This window comes from Boeremia exigua, assembly GCF_020726555.1.
Source record: "Boeremia exigua strain MPI-SDFR-AT-0100 chromosome Unknown C7974scaffold_2, whole genome shotgun sequence".
Classification (NCBI taxonomy): Eukaryota; Fungi; Ascomycota; class Dothideomycetes; order Pleosporales; family Didymellaceae; genus Boeremia; species Boeremia exigua.
Window position 1 is genome coordinate 1669111 of NW_025763519.1, and position 18390 is coordinate 1687500.

Sequence of the window (18390 nt, forward strand, 5' to 3'; positions counted from 1 at the left end):
ACATTGTGATGTCTCTTTGTCGTAGGCGTACAACGTGACGATAGCCAAGACCAACCCGTTCTCGGAATGAGCGCAAAACTGGCCACCCTCTGTAAGCAAAATTGATAAGTGACCGATTTAGCCCGACCAAACGCTCGCTGTTTCTGCAAGGGAAATGTACCAGGTATGATTATACCGGCAACTACAGTTCAGTGCCCATCAGCACTCTGTACCCATGGGCCAGAAGTCAGACGCGCACGGGTTCAGTGCTCTCACGCTTCTTGTGTGTATCTCAAGGGCCTGAGTACGTTCAGCACAACTATGCCATGAACGTGTATCTGCGTCATTGTCTGTTCGTACCCCAAGTCCCGAAATGCCTATCTGAACGTGTTGGGCATTCTCGTTTGTCAGCTTCTGGAACCACTTCCTTCCAAACTGAGGTCTATACTCCTCATTCAGGGCGGGGTCACGAATCCTCGCATGCAATCTCGGACATCTTTCAGCAAGAATCCGAAATTCTTCACTCATCTTTGGGTTCCGCGACTGGGTGCTGAAAGCCTTAACGCACCCATACACATACTTGCTAGTCTCGCCAAGGCATCTCCACAGCGTCTCTATCTCGACCGCATACAACGGTCGCCTGAGAAACTGTTGAGATATGGAGATATCCACACGGCTCGCATCTTTGTGCAAGCCAAATGCTTCCATGGTACGAGCAAGCGAACAGGCGGCGAGTAGATTGTTCGGTATGCGGATCGGCTCCATGGCATGCATGGTGGCAAACTTGCATGCTCGTAACATCCAGGACACCAGGATAGTGATTGCAGCTGAACTAGCAATATTTTGTGGTACGCGAAAGATTTGTTGGGTGGGTATCCCCAACCAGGCTTCGTTGTTTTCACGCTGGACCGTGTGGAGGAATTTGCGAACGACATCGCGCCCAAGGAAGAGGACAAGCATTTTCTTTGGTACTGCGCGACAGAAAATATTATCAGTCTGGACTTCAATTATGTCGAGTTCAAGGCTGCTTAGAGCGTTCAGTTTCCGCACAGGCTGAATGTGGGGCAGCAAGCTGTGTAGAGTGTGAAGGTGGCGAATGCCTTCCAGATCGGGATACCGTCGTTGGAACGGCTGCTCACTTGCATATGAGTCATAGTTCACTCTTTTTGGCTGGTCCAGAGCATTGTACCCCGCAGATACATTGACGTAATTCCATCCTGGAGCCTGGAGGCCTTCCATGATATTTGCCAGTGCTGCTCGTTGGGCGAGGTACTGTCCTACAACATCATCCGACTTGGGGGCAGCGCCGTGTTGGATTTGAGTATAAACCATCAAAGATTGGGTTTTAGTGCCTGCCAGACTGTTGTTTAAACATCCGTGGTTGAATATGGCTGAGTCGTGGCCTGAATAGCTCCGGTGAAGAGATAGCGATGGTGATGTTATGTTCGTTGGAAAGTTAGGTGCTACTGACGTTACTGAATAAGCGTAGCAGAAGTCGTCGGCTTCGGCGTCAAGATGTTCCGGCGACATTGTAGATGACATGGCGGTCGAGTGAGTGTAGCGCAGCACGGGAGGTAATGCTGATGCCAACAGGCAAGTTGCCTGGTGTAAGAGAGATGGCAAAGCAGATCGCAGCGCCGTCCTTAACTCTTCTTTCCACGTGAGCCTGGCGACTTACAAGATTAGGGTTTTACTCGACGGTGAAGTGAATGCTGCCGGTCAAGTCACGTGAGTCTAAGTGTCCACGTGCAAGCAGTTGAAACGTTGCCAAACTTTCGGTTTGCGAGGCTCACTCATCGCGACAGCCCTGGATTGAGAGACAACGTGTAACGACACTTCAGAGGCTATTATACTGTAACCCACTTGCGGAGACTAGAGCTGAAGACACGCCGGGGTGCCAGTCAGACTTGTCATAGCGTTAAGAGGTGCTGGTTCCTTTCAGTGTCTTGTATGTGATGAATGTCGTTGCGCAAGATATTCGTGAACGAGGTCCTTGCTTATAGCTGCCGAGGTCTGGCTTCAATCAAAGGTCGAAATGTGCTGTTCTTGAATATGCTTGGCGCGAGCTCAGATTACTATTGTATCCAAACAAGGTGTCGTCGTTAGCGGAACTACCTGTGTTTCTTTCCAGTACACAAGGTTTACTCAAACGCGTAGTTATGGGTCTTTGATGTGTCAGCCATACCTACACTAACTTGTTACAAGTGATGTTCCAGCGGCTTACACACGAGATTAAGACTATCATTGATCTCTGGGATGCGTGCGGCCGTTATTGTTGCTCCGTTCGCGATATTGTTTGGACTAGCCATCACGCACGACGAGAATTTCTTTCCGAAGCGGTAGCTTCAGCTGTGCCACCTTACTCTTCGCAAGATCATCAGGCTGCCACCAGGGAATGATCTGAGTCTCAAACACTCAATATCGAATGTATAGAAAGCGACCTGCCTTAGTGAGATGCACCGTGCTGTCTGGAACAGCTGCATGATTGTATTATAGACATATCGTAATGTACAAGGTCGTGGGAGTCGTTGTGACACGAAATCGTCAATGCTCTTCAGTTGAAGTTTACTAAGGTACTCATGACGTCACAAGCACACCATCCCATCACTTTTACCTCCACGCAAGCGTGCGCGAGCCAACCGAACAACAGCATCTGTGTACTGTCCAGGGTTTTAGACATCGGTCCTGGAGACATTCTCAAGTCAGACACTCCTGCACTGGCTGACTTCCCCGCACTCGAATAGACGCCTCAGCCTTTAGAGTAACATTGGCAGTACGCCTGACTACCCCAACTTGAGAATCATATTTGGCCAAGGCTTGCTGGTCAGTCTCATTGTACCTCGCAGATCGCCGTAGAGCCGTGATCTCGCATGTCCGCAGGCTTGGAATGACGGTGGTGCCATGGCGTGCTAACTTCTTAAGATACTAGCGACACGTTCGCTATGCAAAGCCACATGCTCTAGTGTAGATGGTATAGAGCTTACGTAGAGCATGCTGCGTCAGTGGCTATTGTTTGGGCTCAAAACAGTGACTTGTACCACAATTGAGTACCGTCTCTATCGACACAAATTGATCGAAGTCGGCTTCCGGGAAATGTTTCGAAGGCATTTCAAGTGCTCAAATAATCTACTAAGCAGCATGAGGCCGCATCTTGCTGTGCCATTACTTGCAGGACTCAATAGCTCATGCACTGCCTCGATCGAGATGGTCAGCAGAGACCTAATGTCTCTTTACCTGTTTCTGTCCACTACCAGCCGGCTTACCGTGGGTTGCATTTCTTGGGCGACACGACTTGGCAGGCAACTAAATAACTGTGCTACTGCTTGCCCCAGAGTACTCGGTATAAAGAGTCATCTATGCTCCACTACCTTTCTTCCTTACGGCCTTCGCCTACTCCTGCCAGTGGAGACTGTTCATACCCTTGGATATCGTCTAACAGAGTTCCGATATGTCACGTGCTTCAGCAGGGCGAATATTTGCCGGGCTCCTACTCACTCTGTTCGTGTTGTCCAGCACGGTTTCTGCGTGGCCAAGCTATAACTTGCACAATTCCCGGCACGCGAGGCGCCAATCGTCAGGTGAAAACCCACCATCTGATGGAGCGGAGCAGGATCCATCATTCAACGAAGAGTATGACTTCATCATTGCGGGTGGTGGAACGGCAGGTCTGGTGCTTGCAAACCGTCTAACGGAGTCTGGGAGGTTCTCGGTCCTTGTGCTTGAAGCTGGCCCAAACCCAGAGCAGGTGCGCGCGTACGAAACTCCTGGTGGCAACCAGTTTATCAAAGGCAGCGTAATCGACTGGGGAATTGATACACAGCCGCAGAGGCACTTGAATAACAGGACACTTCAGTACCTTCGCGGAAGAACGTTGGGCGGCTCGAGTAGCACGAATGGACTGTATTACGCCCGTGGATCCGCGAGCGTGTACGATCAATGGGTCGAACTTGGAAACCCTGGCTGGGGCTGGGATGATACCTACGATTTATTCCGCAAAAGTACAAAGATGAACCCGCCCAACTCGACTGAAGAGCTTGCTGCTTTTAGTCAAGACTTCAAGACGTTTGATGCCAGCGCTTATGGAGGCGGCCCCCTCGAGCTCGGTTTCCAAGGCTATGTACCTCCTTCAACGGACGGCTTCATTGTCGCTTGCTCTGAAGCAATGAACATTCCTATCGTTCAAGATCTCAACACTGGAGATGGTGTGGGCATAAAGCATGGAACGGCAACTGTCAACAGTAGGTTACGTCGGAGCGGCAGCTACGACAGCTTTTATCAGCAAGCGAGGAACCGCACAAACTTGCGAGTACTTCACGATGCCCCGGTCACTGGAATTGTTATGAGCACCCCACCAACTAGCAACACTACCTCCACGAACTCAACCAGCAACCCACGTGCTCTTGGCGTCAGCTATATTGATCAGCGAACTGGTTTTGTCAGCCAAGCTAGGGCGCGGAACGAAGTCATCGTGAGCATGGGTGCTTTCCACTCTCCACAGCTCCTGATGGTATCTGGTATCGGGCCCGCCGCTGAGCTTGAGAAAGTCGGCATTGAGCCCGTCGTTGTCAACGAGAACGTTGGCCAACACCTCAACGACCACTCGGTTTTCAGCATCATGGCGCGTGCCGAGCCTTCTGCTTCAACAACAGAGATGTCCAGCTCGCCCGAAAATTTGCGAGAAGCACAAACCCTGTTCTACACCAACCTGACAGGCCCATACACGGCACCCTCTGGAATCACAAATGGCTTCCAAAAGCTCACTGAGCAACAGTTGCGCGACATCAATGCCTCTGCCATCATTGACGCCGGCCTTGCAAACCAAACACATATCGAGTACCTATTTGAGTCTGTCTGGTACCCGTGGATCCCGACACCGTTCTGGGCCCCCTTGCCAAACGAGTCGTACATCTCGATCACAGCATCCAGCATGGTGCAGCTATCGCGCGGCACCGTGACACTACGAACAGCAAGTATGTCCGACAAGCCGCTCGTGGACTCGAACTACTACGCCGATTCCACAGATGGCGCCGTTGGCATCGCATCCTTCAAATTCTTGCGCGAAATTCTGCGCCATCCCGCACTGCAGGAGTTCACCATCGGCGATTTCTCTGGTGAGGTGAGTCCCGGTCCGGCTGTGGCAGATGATGATGACGAGGCGATCTTGGAGTATATTAAGGCAAACACGATTCCCAATTGGCATGCTACAGGTACGAATCAAATGCTGCCCCTCGAAGACGGCGGGGTTGTGAATCCAAGACTGCAGGTCTACGGTGTGGACTCATTGAGGGTGATTGATTGCAGTGTTGTTCCGGTCTTACCGGATGCTAACATCTTGGCGTCAATCTACATGCTTGCGGAGAAGGGCGCGGATATGATCAAGGAGGATTGGGAGGATGTTGGGTTCGAGAAGCGGCGAAAGTGAGGATGGGGTGTCGAGCCTTCTATTACCATAGTTCCTGCGAATTGTAGAATGAGACTATTCTATGCATGCACATCCTACATTGGCAAATTCCAGATGAAATCTAATGTTCCATCATCAAAGCTCTGGAAGTTCTGCTGATTGTCCAACCCAAAGGGCGCCATCGCCGGATCGAAGGGCAGCGCAAGCCAATCGTCATCAGGCATCATGCCCGTCACATCACCTGCCAGCCCAGCAAGTGCCGACTGACCAGCGTGGTTGTTAAGAAAGTCCATGGTCCCTGTGGTGCCATTGCGCTCCGCGGATGTCGCACGAGATGGGATTCGTGGGGGGCGTGAGGACACAACAAAGCTGTCGCGTAGTCGGGCGACGTGCAATTCGAGAAGGGTCGCGTAGCGTGAGGCAAGATGCATGTCATCAAGTACGCCTGTGTAGATGTTAGTAGATGCTGGTTGACAGAAAGCCGAGTACACCTACTAGCTCGCAAAGCGCGGATCGCTGCATCTAAGATGTCAAGGGACGACTGCAGCTTCTGGTTCCTTGAGCCCAAACTCAGACCTTTAATGAGGTATATTGACGATGTAGTGATTCGCAAGAATATCCGCACTGGCGAGTACCGCAGAGCGCCTGACTCTGATAGCTGGACCACCTTCTGCAGGATCTGACAGCTACCATCAACCACCTCTTGGATAAAGTCATAATCTCTGGGTTCAAGGTTCATAGGCAGGATTTCGTCTTGGGGCACGTCAGTGTCTGTTTCGGCAAGTGTGCGCTCGACAACAGCTTGCATGCCCACAGAATTAGTGTAGATGCGGACGTATTGGTACTCAATGGTGAGCATGTCGTGGAGTCCTACTTTCAGTCCTATGCAAAAGTCAGTCGGAGCTTCCTGGATAAGCATCTTACTTACTGCAAGGATCAAGATACTTCTTCCTCCACGAAGTGAGCAGGGGTTGGAAATGCTCAAGCAGTCCGATGTACCTCCCAGTGCGTAACAGACTCTTTGTCGTCGCCGCAGAGGGGTAGATTGTATCAGACACGGAACGCGCGAGTTTGGTGAGCTCAACCCATGCGCTCATGAACGACTGCCATTGCTCGACAGCGCCTGTCGCCGAGTCAACTGGAATTTTCTCCATCAGAGCATGGTTCAAGCTTTGGGGTATCATCGAGGTACAGCCGAGGCGCCACGACAGCTGCTCAAGCAAGACATAAAGAAGCTTCCGGGCTCGAATTCGACGTAAGGTCAAGAATTCGCTTGATGACTTGGGATAAGATCTTTGGTCCTTGTCGATGCTGGTGTTATCTTCGAACAGACCTAACTCTTGGGCTAATGATAGCGCGGAGCCCATCAGCATCCACGACATTCGGTCTGATCGTTTTGCAGGCTCTATCACATCCTCGAGCCATCTACTTGACGTTGTATCTCCTTCTAACAGCTTGGCACCTTCGGCTGTTGTGTTGTTGGCGCCGATCATCAGCTCACAATCCCACCCATCTGCTGCGGTAGGAAAATGCAATGCGCGTGGATGCCATTCCGATAGCAGTAAGAGCGCTTCAATCGATCCGATCGTTCGGCTTTGTGCTTTTGAGGGCTTGACCTGGCCGAGCATGATTTTCATGATGAAGCGCTGGCATTGCTCCCATAATCGATCATGGACGAAATAGCCTCTTGATGCGCCACCGACTCCTGGCAAGATGTTGTAACGAGACGAAATCATAAGAATTGTTACACAGAGAAAAGGGTCCAGGGCTATCAGCGAGTAGTGGTTGTCGTGATGTGAGTAAAATTCGCCGAGGATGGGTGATAGTGGCGAGCAGTTCTTGAAGAATAAGTCGACATAGGTCACAGCTTCGTGCGCGGAGAACCAGCCCATCTGCACGAAACGACATGACGTCCATATCTTCAACGTCTCTGGCGACGGCGTTGACATCTGTACAGGCTGTGCTCGAAAGGTGTGGTATGGTGAGCCAGCATCGTACCCACCGGACGGTCCAGACCTGGGTGTTTCGTATGCCTGCGATCCGTTCGCTTCTTGGTTGTCGATAGCATCGCGATGATGCGCTGCTTCGAAGAGCAGGTTCAACGCATCACTGCCACTGGAGACAACAGTTCTCATAACGGAGTGAGCAAGGTCTGGCTGAGACGATGACACCCGTCGAAGATGAGCAGGTGGCGACAGGATATCAGAGCGATGTGAATGTGCATTAATATAAGGGCTTTGTACGGGCGTGAATCCATGGCCCGAGATGGACGATCGCTGGGCTGGCGACGGCTGAGCGGGTACAGGTGCAGGTACAGGTACAGATGGGCTGGGGCCAGGTGGCTGAGGTCTCGAAATGGACTCCTCATCCTCTTCTTCTCTCGCCTCCCCCGGTTTCCGTCTCTTGACCCAAGATCGTTCAGATCGGAAAACGCATTCTCGCATCTCGCGTTTACATCGTTGGCACGGTGGCTTTAGCTCACCTCCATCTGGGCCAGTACCTAGAATACATTTTGCCTTACGCTGTCGGCAGTTGATGCATGCTTTATAGGCGCGCTTGAAGTCTTCCGGGTGGGTCCGCTTCTTAGTGGTCGCATTCGTGTCCTGTGCACCCAGGGCGTTGGGTGCCTGTATTGTGGCCATTTCACAGGCTGGTGGAGTGATGCGCGGATGGCGCAGGAACCGGACTGTTAAGACTGGCGGCGGCAATGACTGGAGTGGGAAGCGCCGGCGGACTCGAGGAGCGTGGGTGCCGAAGCGTGAAATGCCGAAGCTAGTGGGGCTCTTCTTTTCTTTGCGAGTGCAATTGAGCTGGAAAAGAACAGCACTGAACTGCTTAGTCTGACTAGAGCATTACAGTCAATCCAAAGCTGCTGATTCACGATCAATCGCTTTTACGAAAAGCCCATTGTGCGCACTTTTCCGACGGTTCCCATCACTGAGCCGCTTACGAAACCGGCTAACGCGGGGCAGGGTCGGGTCGGCTTTGGCTTGACCCTGACGAGCAATTTTTACGGCCAGGCAGGATTACACAGACAAACGGCAAAGTGTATTTCACATATCCACTCTCTAATTCAGATCTGAGTTTCGACATATGTAGGAATTCGTCATGGAATCCTGAACAGTATCTTGGTAGCGCTCACAGTGAGCGCTTATCGTGCGACACTACTCTTTCCTTTCTTCCTTGCCTTGCCCTTCAATCTACCAGTCTGCCTTGCTTCACCTTCCTTGAGGTTTGTTTTCTGCAGAATGTCAGTGTTAATTACGTCCCGGTAGATGCCCTACACTGACATCAACATCTTTGACAACCCGTCCTTTGTTGGCTGTGTTCATTGGGTTCCCCAACTGCTCCATCAGCGCCTCCAAATGGTGTCTGTCTTCAAAATCTATACGTCGAGTTTGTAGAGCAGAATCGAAATCACGCCGTTGGCGTTCCTCGTTTGAGTTCAGGAGAACCATTTTGGATTTGGCTTGCTCCGCTTGTGGTTCGGGCTTCTGGGCTGGCTCCACCTGTGTTGATGTTGGTGGCGGCGACGACATGATCGACTTGCGATTCCTATTTTTGTGCAAAGCGGATCGCCTTTGGTTGACAGATTTGCTTGCGACAAGCGAGCTATCTTTGACGGCTTTGCTCTTTGCGATGAGTGCCGCGCGCTTCGATGTGGAGCCGTCTCTGGGGAGGGAATCGGCCTTCACTGAGCTGTCGTGGTTCGCCCCTCTGAGAGCTTTGGATGAGCTGGTATCATTGGAGGCCATCTTCTGAACGCGCTTGATGAGTGATTTAGCTATGGTCTGACAATCTCCAACATCTCTGGTAACGTCCTCAGCGTCAGCAGACCAAAGCTCTCTGTCGACACTTGCAAGCCTTTCGTGTGTATCGGTTGGAGCCTGCGCCATTACAAATGGTATGGCTGTCGTTCCCTCGTTGAGATCGTACGACCATTTGGAGAATTGTGTGTCCATAGTCTGAAGCACATTTCGCGGATAGGTAGCATGGTACTTGGGTGTGGTTGCCCAGCCTTTTGAGTGAGTATCGCTTGTCGGCTCAATCCTATACAGCATCAGTATGCTGCTCAGGTACCAATGGTATCTTCGAAGAGGTCTTGCTTACATGTGCGGCAGCTCATCGTCTGACCCATTGCTGGTGTTCGACGCCTCAATTTTGACACTCGAAGTCGGCAGAGGAATCTGGTACTTCTGTGGCGATGGTTCATCCGAGCTCGGTGTACGGCTCCTGAGTTTCCAACTCTCGGAGTCTTCAGAGGTGCTCTCGTAATGCAGATGCTTCTCGCGATGTACTTCTTCTTGGGTCACATTAAAAGCAGACACGTTTAGCAACTGTTCTATAGACTGTACAGGTGGTACAGTTCGGAAGAACGGCTGATTGGCGTCGTTGCGCGGGCGAGCTGTTGACGCTGTAACGCCGTTGAGAAGATTTGTCAGTTGCTCTGCATCGTCACTGCTGAAAAGCGGTGCTGCTCTTGTCTCTCGAGTGAATAGTAGGCGGAGATTAGCGGCTGCTTCGGCCTCTGTAGCAGAGTAGAACTGAGAGAACTCAGGCATGGCAAGATGGGATGGGGATGAACCCGGGCGCAGTCCAAAGAAAGTTGACCAGAGAACTGAGTGATTGCCGGTGTGAGTTGAGCAGAAGTGAATTCTGCCGCGTGTGTGACTGTTTGTAGGCAGCAAGCAAGTGCAGGGGCCACCAGCGCGTCATAGTCTCTGGTCTGTTTGCATTCGACGTGAAGTGAAGACCAGCCGCTAGTCTTTTGCGCGATATTGCGTCTAACCAGAGAACACCGACGTCTTGTACGTATGACCTTCAATTCAAATCATATACTGCAGGCTAGGTGACGTACAATGCATCCGCGTTATTCAATCGACGTATCTTGCCTTGGTTGATGACGATGATGTCGTCGACAGAATAACATGGACTCCGGTCGAACGTCTTAGATAAATTGCACACTTATGGTCAGTATCACACAGAACTAAACCACGTGGGGAAGGAGTTGCAACAATGAAGGCGCGTAAGCAAAAAGATCTCCCATTGGAAGCGTCAGATAGGTTTGAACTGGCGCTCCGTCTCACGCGTCAACCTATCCGGAAGACTCCTGGACCAAGGAGAAGACTCCCCTCGCTACGAGCTGCCATAGATGAACAACGGTTTCTTAGGTTCACATACGCAGTGTATAGATTTATGGGTGCGTGACAACCGCATCACAGCCCACTATTGCAATATCGTGTCACGTCATAGCCAACATTGCAGTGGGTGGCGATGTCGTGGATCCACCGAGTCAAATAGACGGGACATAACCCAGCCATCAGGCTATCAGCACCCAACAAGCAACTTGGAAGTGAGAATTTTGAAAACTACATAGTAGCTCGCGCAGATGGAGCCGAGCCGTAGAAGGCAGTGGGCGGAGGACGGCTTGTCACCGCCCATTTTTAGGTGCATAGTGCGCGGATGATTGGCAAGATGAAAGAAGGCTGCAAGCAGATATGAAGTCCGCAAAGATTGTACCTTCGAGCTTGTAGAATTCACACCGCCCAGTTGGAGCATTACAATGTATCGACGTTGAAGTGCCCCAATTGCCGCATGCACTTTCACACTTAGCAGTGCAAGTGCAAGCTGACCACAGGTGAACAAGGGAAAGCATGTCTGGGTTGAGTCCAAGTCTACGAGAACAGAACATCGGATCAACAGTATTAATGTATGGATGAGAAACTTCCCTAAGAACGCGTAACGTTGAAGCTTTGCGTAAGGTATGGCGGGCCGCGTACGGAGCGCGTCCTTAGCGTGATTGCAACTCCTCGCTTCACGTCAATACACTTCCGCGATCTTTCCTTACATCTTGCCTATACGGGAAATGCAATATGGCATGCCTCCATCGTGCGAACCTAACAACAGCCATCAGATAGTAACATCCAGCAATAGGACAAAACATGCTCGTTGTCAGCGTCCGCAATCATAGGCGCTAAATCGCATTAGGCAGTCGACAAGGAAATCCGCCGTACACTCCGCATGGACAAGAACGCCGAGAACTACCCTGGACCCTACACAATTCCTCATTGGTGCCCTCTGTGTGTTCCTGATCTTGGTATTATCAAGTTTGCTACAAGGACATCACGAACAGCATGGTGTTACGCGATGGATCTGCTGACGGTGGACCGGTTGTTATCCGCAACAGACCGAAAAGCTATTGGCAATATTTATATCGGGGCGTCGCTGCGACCACAACTTCTTGAGCACCTCCTAGATCAGACATCTTTACAGAGTTGGCTCTCTGTCAATAATCCCGCATCATGAAGGCCATTGCTCTTATTGCCGCCGCCTGTGTGACCGCTGTCATCGCGGAGCCCAAGCAAATTAAGCCCCGAGCTTTGTTCACCATCGAGACAGCACCTGGACAGACCGTGCAGATCACTGAGGAGGAGCGGTGGGAGCTTTCTTCGGTAAGCTATTGCAAACTCGGTACTCTACTGTCACTAACCTGAGTAGAACGGAGGATGTGGAAGCCATTTCTTCGACATCACTGAGTTCAACGCCGAGGTCAAGGCAGTCAAAGTCCCAGCTCCATATCCATCTAAGTTCAAGTATGAGGAAAATATCAGGCGCCTTTTCCCCAAGCTCACGTGGGATAACATCCGGAAGAACCTTGAACAGTACTCGACCTACCATACGCGTTTCTCCGAAACTGTCACAGGCACTCAGGCATCCGAGTGGCTGCTCGCTCAGGTCCAGGATGTGGTCTTGAAATCCAAGAAGCAGGGCGTTACTGCTAAGGCCTTCCCGCACGCACTCTGGCCCCAGAAGTCCATCGTCGTCACGATCCCAGGGCGCAGTGACAGGACGGTCATCGTTGGTGCCCACCTGGATTCCGTGAACGGCGCAAACCGGACCGAGGCACGCGCCCCGGGAGTGGATGACAATGCTTCAGGCTCTTTCCTACTCCTTGAATCACTCCGTGTGCTTTTGGCTGACAAGGACTTTGGCCCAAGCAAGTTGCAGAACACCATTGAGTTCCACTGGTATGCGGCGGAGGAGGGCGGTCTTCGTGGTAGCCAAGACATTTTCACCCAGTATGCCAATGCTGGCAGAGATGTGTGGGCCATGTTGAACCAGGACATGGTTGGCTACACCAAGGGTACAATCAATGCTGGCAAGCCTGAGAGCTTTGGTGTGATCACCGATTTTACTGATCCGGAGCTGAACGAGTACATTGGTCGTGTTATTGACACTGTAAGCTTTACTCTTAACTGCACATGAGATAAACATGACTAACTGATACCTTAGTACACTGATATTGAGCGTGTTAACAGTGTCTGCGGTTACGCTTGCTCTGACCACGGTTCCGCCACAAGGAATGGATTCCCAGCTTCTTTTATCTTCGAGGCTGCATTTGAGTATCGCAACCCTTACATTCACACTGCCAATGACACCATTGAGCACATTGACCCCAAGCATGTACTCCAGCATGGTCAGCTCGTGCTGAGTTTCTTGTACGAACTTGGTTTCAGCAAAAGCAAGTAGAATGCAGCTTCGCATCTAGCATGGGCGGAGTCGTTGAATCGAGATACCTAGAGGCGTTGGGTGGCGACGAACTGTTAGACGAGAAAATACGATACGATTGAATGACTCCATATGTCACGGGCCTCTCTACATCCCTGACGCCTCGTCGGTTGGAGCGAATACGTGTATTCTCTTGTTTACCCCCATGAAGCGTCATCTCCGTATTCATCCCATGGTATCAGCCTTGAGACTTCTGGATAATGCATGAAACATGACAGCGCACAGGATCGAACATCATCAACCAAACGGGCAAAATGGTGCAGATACTATCATCACAGGGTGCGATGTATTGACTGACGGAACATAGTCACAAGTTGAGCTTGCCTAGCTCCACCAGTGTCACGATAAGTCTATGTGAAGCTGAGTGATTCATCATGCATTACTATGTTGGTATACCGCAAATGATAACGCCATCAATGCCACCCTATGGAAAATGAATTTTGGTTGTCACTATGTGCTCTCTCAAACCAGATTTCCGCGCAGCTCCTGCTCCCTCTCAATTGCTTCGAACAAGCTCTTGAAGTTACCCGCGCCAAACCCGCTGAAGTTGTTGCGTTGAATGATCTCGATGAATACTGTTGGTCTGTCCATCAAATGCTTGGTGAAGAGCTGGAGCAAGTAACCGCCCTCATCAAAGTCGATCAGAATGTCCAAGCTCTTGAGTGTTTCGAAGTCTTCGTTCAGCGTGAGTCCTGCCTTCTTTAGGCGCATCTTCATGCTGTCATAGTATGTCTCGGGGACCTTGATGAACTCTACGCCTCTTGCTTTCAAGTTTGTGATAGCACCGATGATGTTATCCGTCCGTAGTGCAATATGCTGTACACCCGGACCGCCGTAGAAGTCGACGTACTCCTCAATCTGAGACTGCTTCTTCCCCTTCGCAGGCTCGTTGATTGGCATCTTGACGACCTCGTTCGGCGAGCTCATAACAATGGACTTCAGTGCGGAGTACTCAGTGCAGATATCCTTGTCGTCGACACTCCAGAAGCGGTGGAAACCCAGAACCTTCTCGTAGTAGTCGCATGCGTCCTCCATCTCATCCCAGTCCTGGTTACCGACGCAGTGATCGATGGCTTCGAGGGTCACAGAGGGCAGGAAGCGGTTCAATAAATCTGATGCCTTGGCTTCTACCCGATACCCTGGTAGAAAAATGCCGTTGTATGTCGACTTTTGGATCAGTGTGTGTGTTGTGTCGCCATATGTGCGAATAGTGGCTAGTCTGACTGTGCCGTGTTCATCTGATAGATCGTGGGGTTCGGCAACAGAGATACCACCAGCAGAGACTGCGGCGTTGTAGATCGCATCGACGTTATCGACTTCGAAGGCAACATCCTTCACGGCATCACCGTGGCGCTCTTGGTGCTCGTGAATTTCCTTGAGTTGTCGTGCGTCTTCCTCACTGAAGCGGCTGCTTTGCTCAAGGCATCGAAGTGGCGATGTCAGGATGAAGGTCACATTGCCATTTCGTACAACGTGGGAGGCGGTTGTTCGCGACCCTGTCTCTAGCCCGCGGTATGCGACTCTCTCAAACCCCATACGTGATATGTAGAAGGAAGCGGCTTGCTTAGCGTTGCCAACATACCAGTGAACATGGTGATATCCACGGTATGACGCAAAGTCTGAGGAAGAGGTGGTGGAAGGGACTGGGGAGCCGGGAGGCGAGATAGCCGCGGGAGCCATCGTTGAATATCGCTGTATGTTGTATGGGGCGGACTTCAACTTCGGATTTTCGAGTGTATGTGAGAAGAGTGAGTGCGTGCTTGCTGAATTTGAACCGAGCGATCCGTCGTTGCCTTTATCTAGTACGCTTACCAGTGCTTCCTCACCCCTTCCTTCAAGAACCGAGATACAGCAATCCATGCAATGTTTGCTCACGCACCGTCATCAGGATCCTTATGCCGAGAGCACGTGCGGTGCCTTCCTGAAGCGACACTCTTTGTCCGCTGATGTCCATCCGCTCTTATCCGCCCAAGTGGAACTCGAGTGCGAAATATGTTCTTGTCAGCATAGGCCGTGTGCGTACTAATCGCAATGGATGCAAGACTACATTCGACATTCATTTCGGCTTTGATGTTGTGCAAAGTGCAGGTGTTGATGGACTGGTGTCCAGCAGGTGTGGTGTTCTTTCGGGCAATTCGCTAGCCGTTCAAGGTTTACGGGCCCCAATATCCGCTGCTGCCCGGCTCCGTGACGCTTGAGCCGAGCCTTACTTTCACATCGAACGGTATCAAAACCAGATTCCGCGACGAGCCACAGAAGTCTTCGGACGTTACTCAGCTGACTATTTCAGTCTGCTCCCAAACGCACTTGACTTCGCGAAATCGCTATCGAAGACAAAGCCACATCTTGAAGACTCACAGCACCAGCTCCGATGGCCGTTGAAACCGTCAACACCTCGTTGTCAGCCAACGATGCTCGTATTCTGAATGCGCTCTTCGACCCAGAAACTCTTCCATCATCTGTCGCAAAGTCGAGAGATGCATCCGCCATAGACACCACATTACCGCCACACCCTAGCATTTCCTCATCACAACTATCCATCCTCGAAACACAACAAAACGACATCGTCAGGCGCACTACAAGTGATTCTACCCTAGAAGCGATACATTCAGAGATCGAATGTCTCAACAATATCATTGCCACCAATCCGACATATCCGAGCGCTTTTGTCAACCGCGCCATGCTCCGAAGAATAAAAATCGAGACATCGCTACCAAAAGACGGCAATATCTTCTCCGCATCAGAATCAGACATCGAAACATTATTTACAGACTTGTCACGCGCCATTCATCTTTCATTGCCCGCATCTTCACCCACAGCCCCAGTGTCAGCGTACCAAGCGCGCATGTTACGCACAGCATACTCGCATCGCGCCTTCCTATACTTGAAAGCGAGCGAAACAGGGACACAACTGAAAGGCTTGGAGAAGAGCGAGTTGGAGGAGTTGGCGTCAAAGGATTTCGCTGCTGCTGCGCGGTATGGCGACGAGGCTGCGAGAGAGATGAGCGTGAGGACGAATCCGTATGCGAAGATGTGTGGCGCAATCGTGAAGAATGCTCTGAGGGAAGAGCGGAAGGGTGAAATGGCTTAGTAGTCGGAAATCGTGGTCTCGGGGGGCAGGTGAAGCCATCAATAACGCAGGCCAAACCGTTTGCTCAACATGCAAGGGTAAGCACATTGTACCTGACAAGGATCTCTCGAACGATTGCTCGACTGGTGCAACCGTGCCAGTGACAGTACGAACAAAGAGTCCAATCATATCACACAGACAGCCAGTGTTCTTAGAACATGGCGACAATTCAAAAGTCAAGTCAACATGCCTTTGTGTTTTTTCATCTACACGGATCGTGTCAAAGCCGCAAGTAGTGGGCAGAGCGCCACCAAGGAGGAAATCATGCTATTGTATGACCACTATTAGCGCGAAGAGAAAGCCTTTGAACGTTGCGGCAGGTCTGCTTTGACAAAGGGTTGTGAACATAAGACTAGTACAAGTATGGTTGTAGAACCCATTCGCTTTGTGCATACTGGTGTTCTGCAAAGTACATACGGACGGCTCTGGACATGACTGGTAGAAATTACTGTCTATTCGAGCTGAGAGGCACAAGATGCAACCACCTCCGTCAATGACAAGGTCTTTGTTCATCTTGGTCCGCGCAACCTGACCAGGGGACAAAGAAACACCTTAAGCCACGTTTGTCTGGAACCGACACCATACAAGATGGTCAAGCTTCCACAATGTGTTTGCAAACTTTCTCGGTCGGCAATCTTAGTACACCAATAATCATAATGCCCAGAGCACGCCAAACACCACTGCAGCGAGAACGCAAACGTATCGCCCTAGGCCTATCAAGAGCCTGGCCAATAACTCGTACTAACCGGCGTCCACGAGGCCTGAATAATGCAGGGAACTACTGCTATAGACACGCAGCACTGCAGTGCCTCATGCATCTCCCGCGCTTTCTGAACTGGATCCGCAAACACAATGAACCGGGCGCTCATTGGCCATGTTCAGCTACCGATCCAAACGCATCCCTCAACGCGAAAGAGAGCGAGGATCCGATTCTAGTCAATATGGGAGAGCTAGCACTCGGCTGTTTCTCGTGCTTGTTGAAAACACTGGTCAATGCTTACTGGGGCGATGTTTCGATCGGCACGACAGCAGAGAGATTACCTTTGCCGTTTGACTGGTCGCATCCGGCTATCCATCGTCTGCACCGGTTGGTGGAGAGGAAGTTCTGCTTCGAGCCTGAGGGAACGGCTGCTGCTTGCAAGAGCCGGAGTCTAGAGGGGGTGAGGTGGTTCAGGCGAAACGCGCGAAGGTCGAACATGACTGGCCAGCAGGACGCAGAAGAATTTATCTCCCTCGTCTTCAACGGTATTGAGTCCAGTATAGACATGTGAGTTGGCAATCTGTTTGTATGCTCGTACAATGCTGATGCTTTCAGGAACGAGCGTCACGGTCCCCGGCTCAAAAGGGAGTTCGATGCACTCTTCACTCTGTCGGAGACTTTCAACACGACGTGCTTGAACTGCGAAAGATCTGTGATCCGAGAGGGGACACATGGTCTAGGTCTCCGATTTGACGTTCTTGACGTCCTTGATGGCGGAAATGACACTGTTTACGAAGGCCTAGAGCGCCACCGCTTTGCCACGTACTTCAGTGATCCCGCTAATATCTTTCCCTGCCCTCACGCGGAACCATGCGATGCACCAGAAGGTGTGGCTGCCGCCACCGAGCGCACCATTGACGCCGCTCCAGAGTATCTGCACCTACTTCTGAATCGTACTGATATGAGGCGGAAACTGACGACTCGTGTCGATATACCAGACCTTCTGGATTTGACTCCACATATTACCGTGCCAGAGGGCGCACGTGCGGTCCCACTGCGGTACAGACTTGTGAACGGCGTGTTTCACAGCGGCGGAAGGGTACAAAGTGGGCATTACGTTGCTGGTGTTACCGGCGCCCCAAGCCTCGGGCGCAGTAGAAAAGTCAGGCCGACAGCAGATGGAGAGGGCAGGGAGAGCGCTGCGCCGTACAAGTACTTCTGGGTGAACGATTCTTCGGTAACAGGCTGGTCTGGAGGCGCTGGTGTGAACGTCATTGCGACAGATCCCGTGGTAAGGGGTAGTGCGTTCAATGCAAGTTTCTTGTTTTATGAGAGAATCCACCAGGACGCTAAAGAACCAGAAGTGGTTGAGGATACGGGACCGAGAAGATCGAGGAGACTGCGAGAGAAGCAAAGAGGCGAAGACGTTTGAAAGACATCCCGCAGTTTAAGAGGTATATGATAATGCCATGTATGATTTTGTTGTAGGCTAAGTAGTGTATTACTTCTGCATAAAGTGAGCGGCTCGAAGGAATCTAAATGTGAGCTCACATTACTTACACATGCCACTGCTTTTGATTTGGTTGCTGACCTCTGCCTGTATGGTAACAT

At 51.2% G+C, this 18390-nt stretch overlaps 8 protein-coding genes across 8 annotated transcripts; 4 read left to right on the forward strand and 4 right to left on the reverse strand.

The window, feature by feature from the left end:
* Positions 1–35: 35 nt before the first annotated feature.
* Positions 36–1893, reverse strand: C7974DRAFT_105180 (uncharacterized protein). The gene has a single exon (XM_046134917.1). It carries the CDS (start codon positions 1519–1521, stop codon positions 199–201), a length of 1323 nt encoding a protein of 440 aa, XP_046001591.1. The 5' UTR covers positions 1522–1893; the 3' UTR covers positions 36–198.
* Positions 1894–3178: 1285 nt separating this feature from the next.
* On the forward strand, positions 3179–5401 carry C7974DRAFT_447214 (glucose-methanol-choline oxidoreductase-like protein; the record flags this gene model as incomplete). Its single annotated transcript, XM_046145628.1, has 1 exon — positions 3179–5401. The coding sequence occupies exon 1, from the start codon at positions 3428–3430 to the stop codon at positions 5399–5401; it is 1974 nt and encodes a 657-aa protein (XP_046001592.1). The 5' UTR covers positions 3179–3427.
* Positions 5328–8329, reverse strand: C7974DRAFT_105198 (C6 transcription factor-like protein). The gene is made up of 3 exons (XM_046134918.1): positions 6309–8329; positions 5876–6262; positions 5328–5825 (listed from the first exon to the last, which is right to left on the reverse strand). Exons 1-3 carry the CDS (start codon positions 8020–8022, stop codon positions 5476–5478), a joined length of 2451 nt encoding a protein of 816 aa, XP_046001593.1. The 5' UTR covers positions 8023–8329; the 3' UTR covers positions 5328–5475.
* A 202-nt stretch (positions 8330–8531) lies between these two features.
* On the reverse strand, positions 8532–10245 carry C7974DRAFT_447218 (uncharacterized protein; the record flags this gene model as incomplete). The annotated part of the gene is made up of 4 exons (XM_046145629.1): positions 8532–8621; positions 8671–9430; positions 9491–9998; positions 10239–10245. 4 exons carry the CDS (start codon positions 10243–10245, stop codon positions 8532–8534), a joined length of 1365 nt encoding a protein of 454 aa, XP_046001594.1.
* Positions 10246–11241: 996 nt separating this feature from the next.
* On the forward strand, positions 11242–13014 carry C7974DRAFT_351337 (uncharacterized protein). Its single transcript, XM_046139481.1, has 3 exons — positions 11242–11832; positions 11879–12619; positions 12674–13014. The coding sequence occupies exons 1-3, from the start codon at positions 11683–11685 to the stop codon at positions 12908–12910; spliced, it is 1128 nt and encodes a 375-aa protein (XP_046001595.1). The 5' UTR covers positions 11242–11682; the 3' UTR covers positions 12911–13014.
* Positions 13015–13411: 397 nt separating this feature from the next.
* Positions 13412–14629, reverse strand: C7974DRAFT_302057 (Glyoxalase/Bleomycin resistance protein/Dihydroxybiphenyl dioxygenase; the record flags this gene model as incomplete). The annotated part of the gene is made up of 1 exon (XM_046137880.1): positions 13412–14629. The coding sequence occupies one exon, from the start codon at positions 14627–14629 to the stop codon at positions 13412–13414; it is 1218 nt and encodes a 405-aa protein (XP_046001596.1).
* Positions 14630–15064: 435 nt separating this feature from the next.
* Positions 15065–16066, forward strand: C7974DRAFT_105205 (uncharacterized protein). The gene has a single exon (XM_046134919.1). It carries the CDS (start codon positions 15321–15323, stop codon positions 16038–16040), a length of 720 nt encoding a protein of 239 aa, XP_046001597.1. The 5' UTR covers positions 15065–15320; the 3' UTR covers positions 16041–16066.
* A 516-nt stretch (positions 16067–16582) lies between these two features.
* Positions 16583–18211, forward strand: C7974DRAFT_468926 (uncharacterized protein; the record flags this gene model as incomplete). Its single annotated transcript, XM_046146411.1, has 2 exons — positions 16583–17346; positions 17395–18211. The coding sequence occupies exons 1-2, from the start codon at positions 16685–16687 to the stop codon at positions 18209–18211; spliced, it is 1479 nt and encodes a 492-aa protein (XP_046001598.1). The 5' UTR covers positions 16583–16684.
* Between the last annotated feature and the right edge of the window lie 179 nt (positions 18212–18390).

Bases quoted from the DNA above. Each gene is read 5' to 3' on its own strand.
- C7974DRAFT_105180 (XM_046134917.1), bottom strand. From the start codon at position 1,521: ATGTCATCTACAATGTCGCCGGAACATCTTGACGCCGAAGCCGACGAC.
- C7974DRAFT_105198 (XM_046134918.1), bottom strand. From the start codon at position 8,022: ATGGCCACAATACAGGCACCCAACGCCCTGGGTGCACAGGACACGAAT. The intron at 6,263-6,308 runs GTAAGTAAGATG...ACTTTTGCATAG, and splicing joins GAAGTATCTTGATCCTTGCA to GACTGAAAGTAGGACTCCAC. The intron at 5,826-5,875 runs GTAGGTGTACTC...ACATCTACACAG, and splicing joins GATCCGCGCTTTGCGAGCTA to GCGTACTTGATGACATGCAT.
- C7974DRAFT_351337 (XM_046139481.1), top strand. From the start codon at position 11,683: ATGAAGGCCATTGCTCTTATTGCCGCCGCCTGTGTGACCGCTGTCATC. The intron at 11,833-11,878 runs GTAAGCTATTGC...TAACCTGAGTAG, and splicing joins AGCGGTGGGAGCTTTCTTCG to AACGGAGGATGTGGAAGCCA. The intron at 12,620-12,673 runs GTAAGCTTTACT...CTGATACCTTAG, and splicing joins TTGGTCGTGTTATTGACACT to TACACTGATATTGAGCGTGT.
- C7974DRAFT_105205 (XM_046134919.1), top strand. From the start codon at position 15,321: ATGGCCGTTGAAACCGTCAACACCTCGTTGTCAGCCAACGATGCTCGT.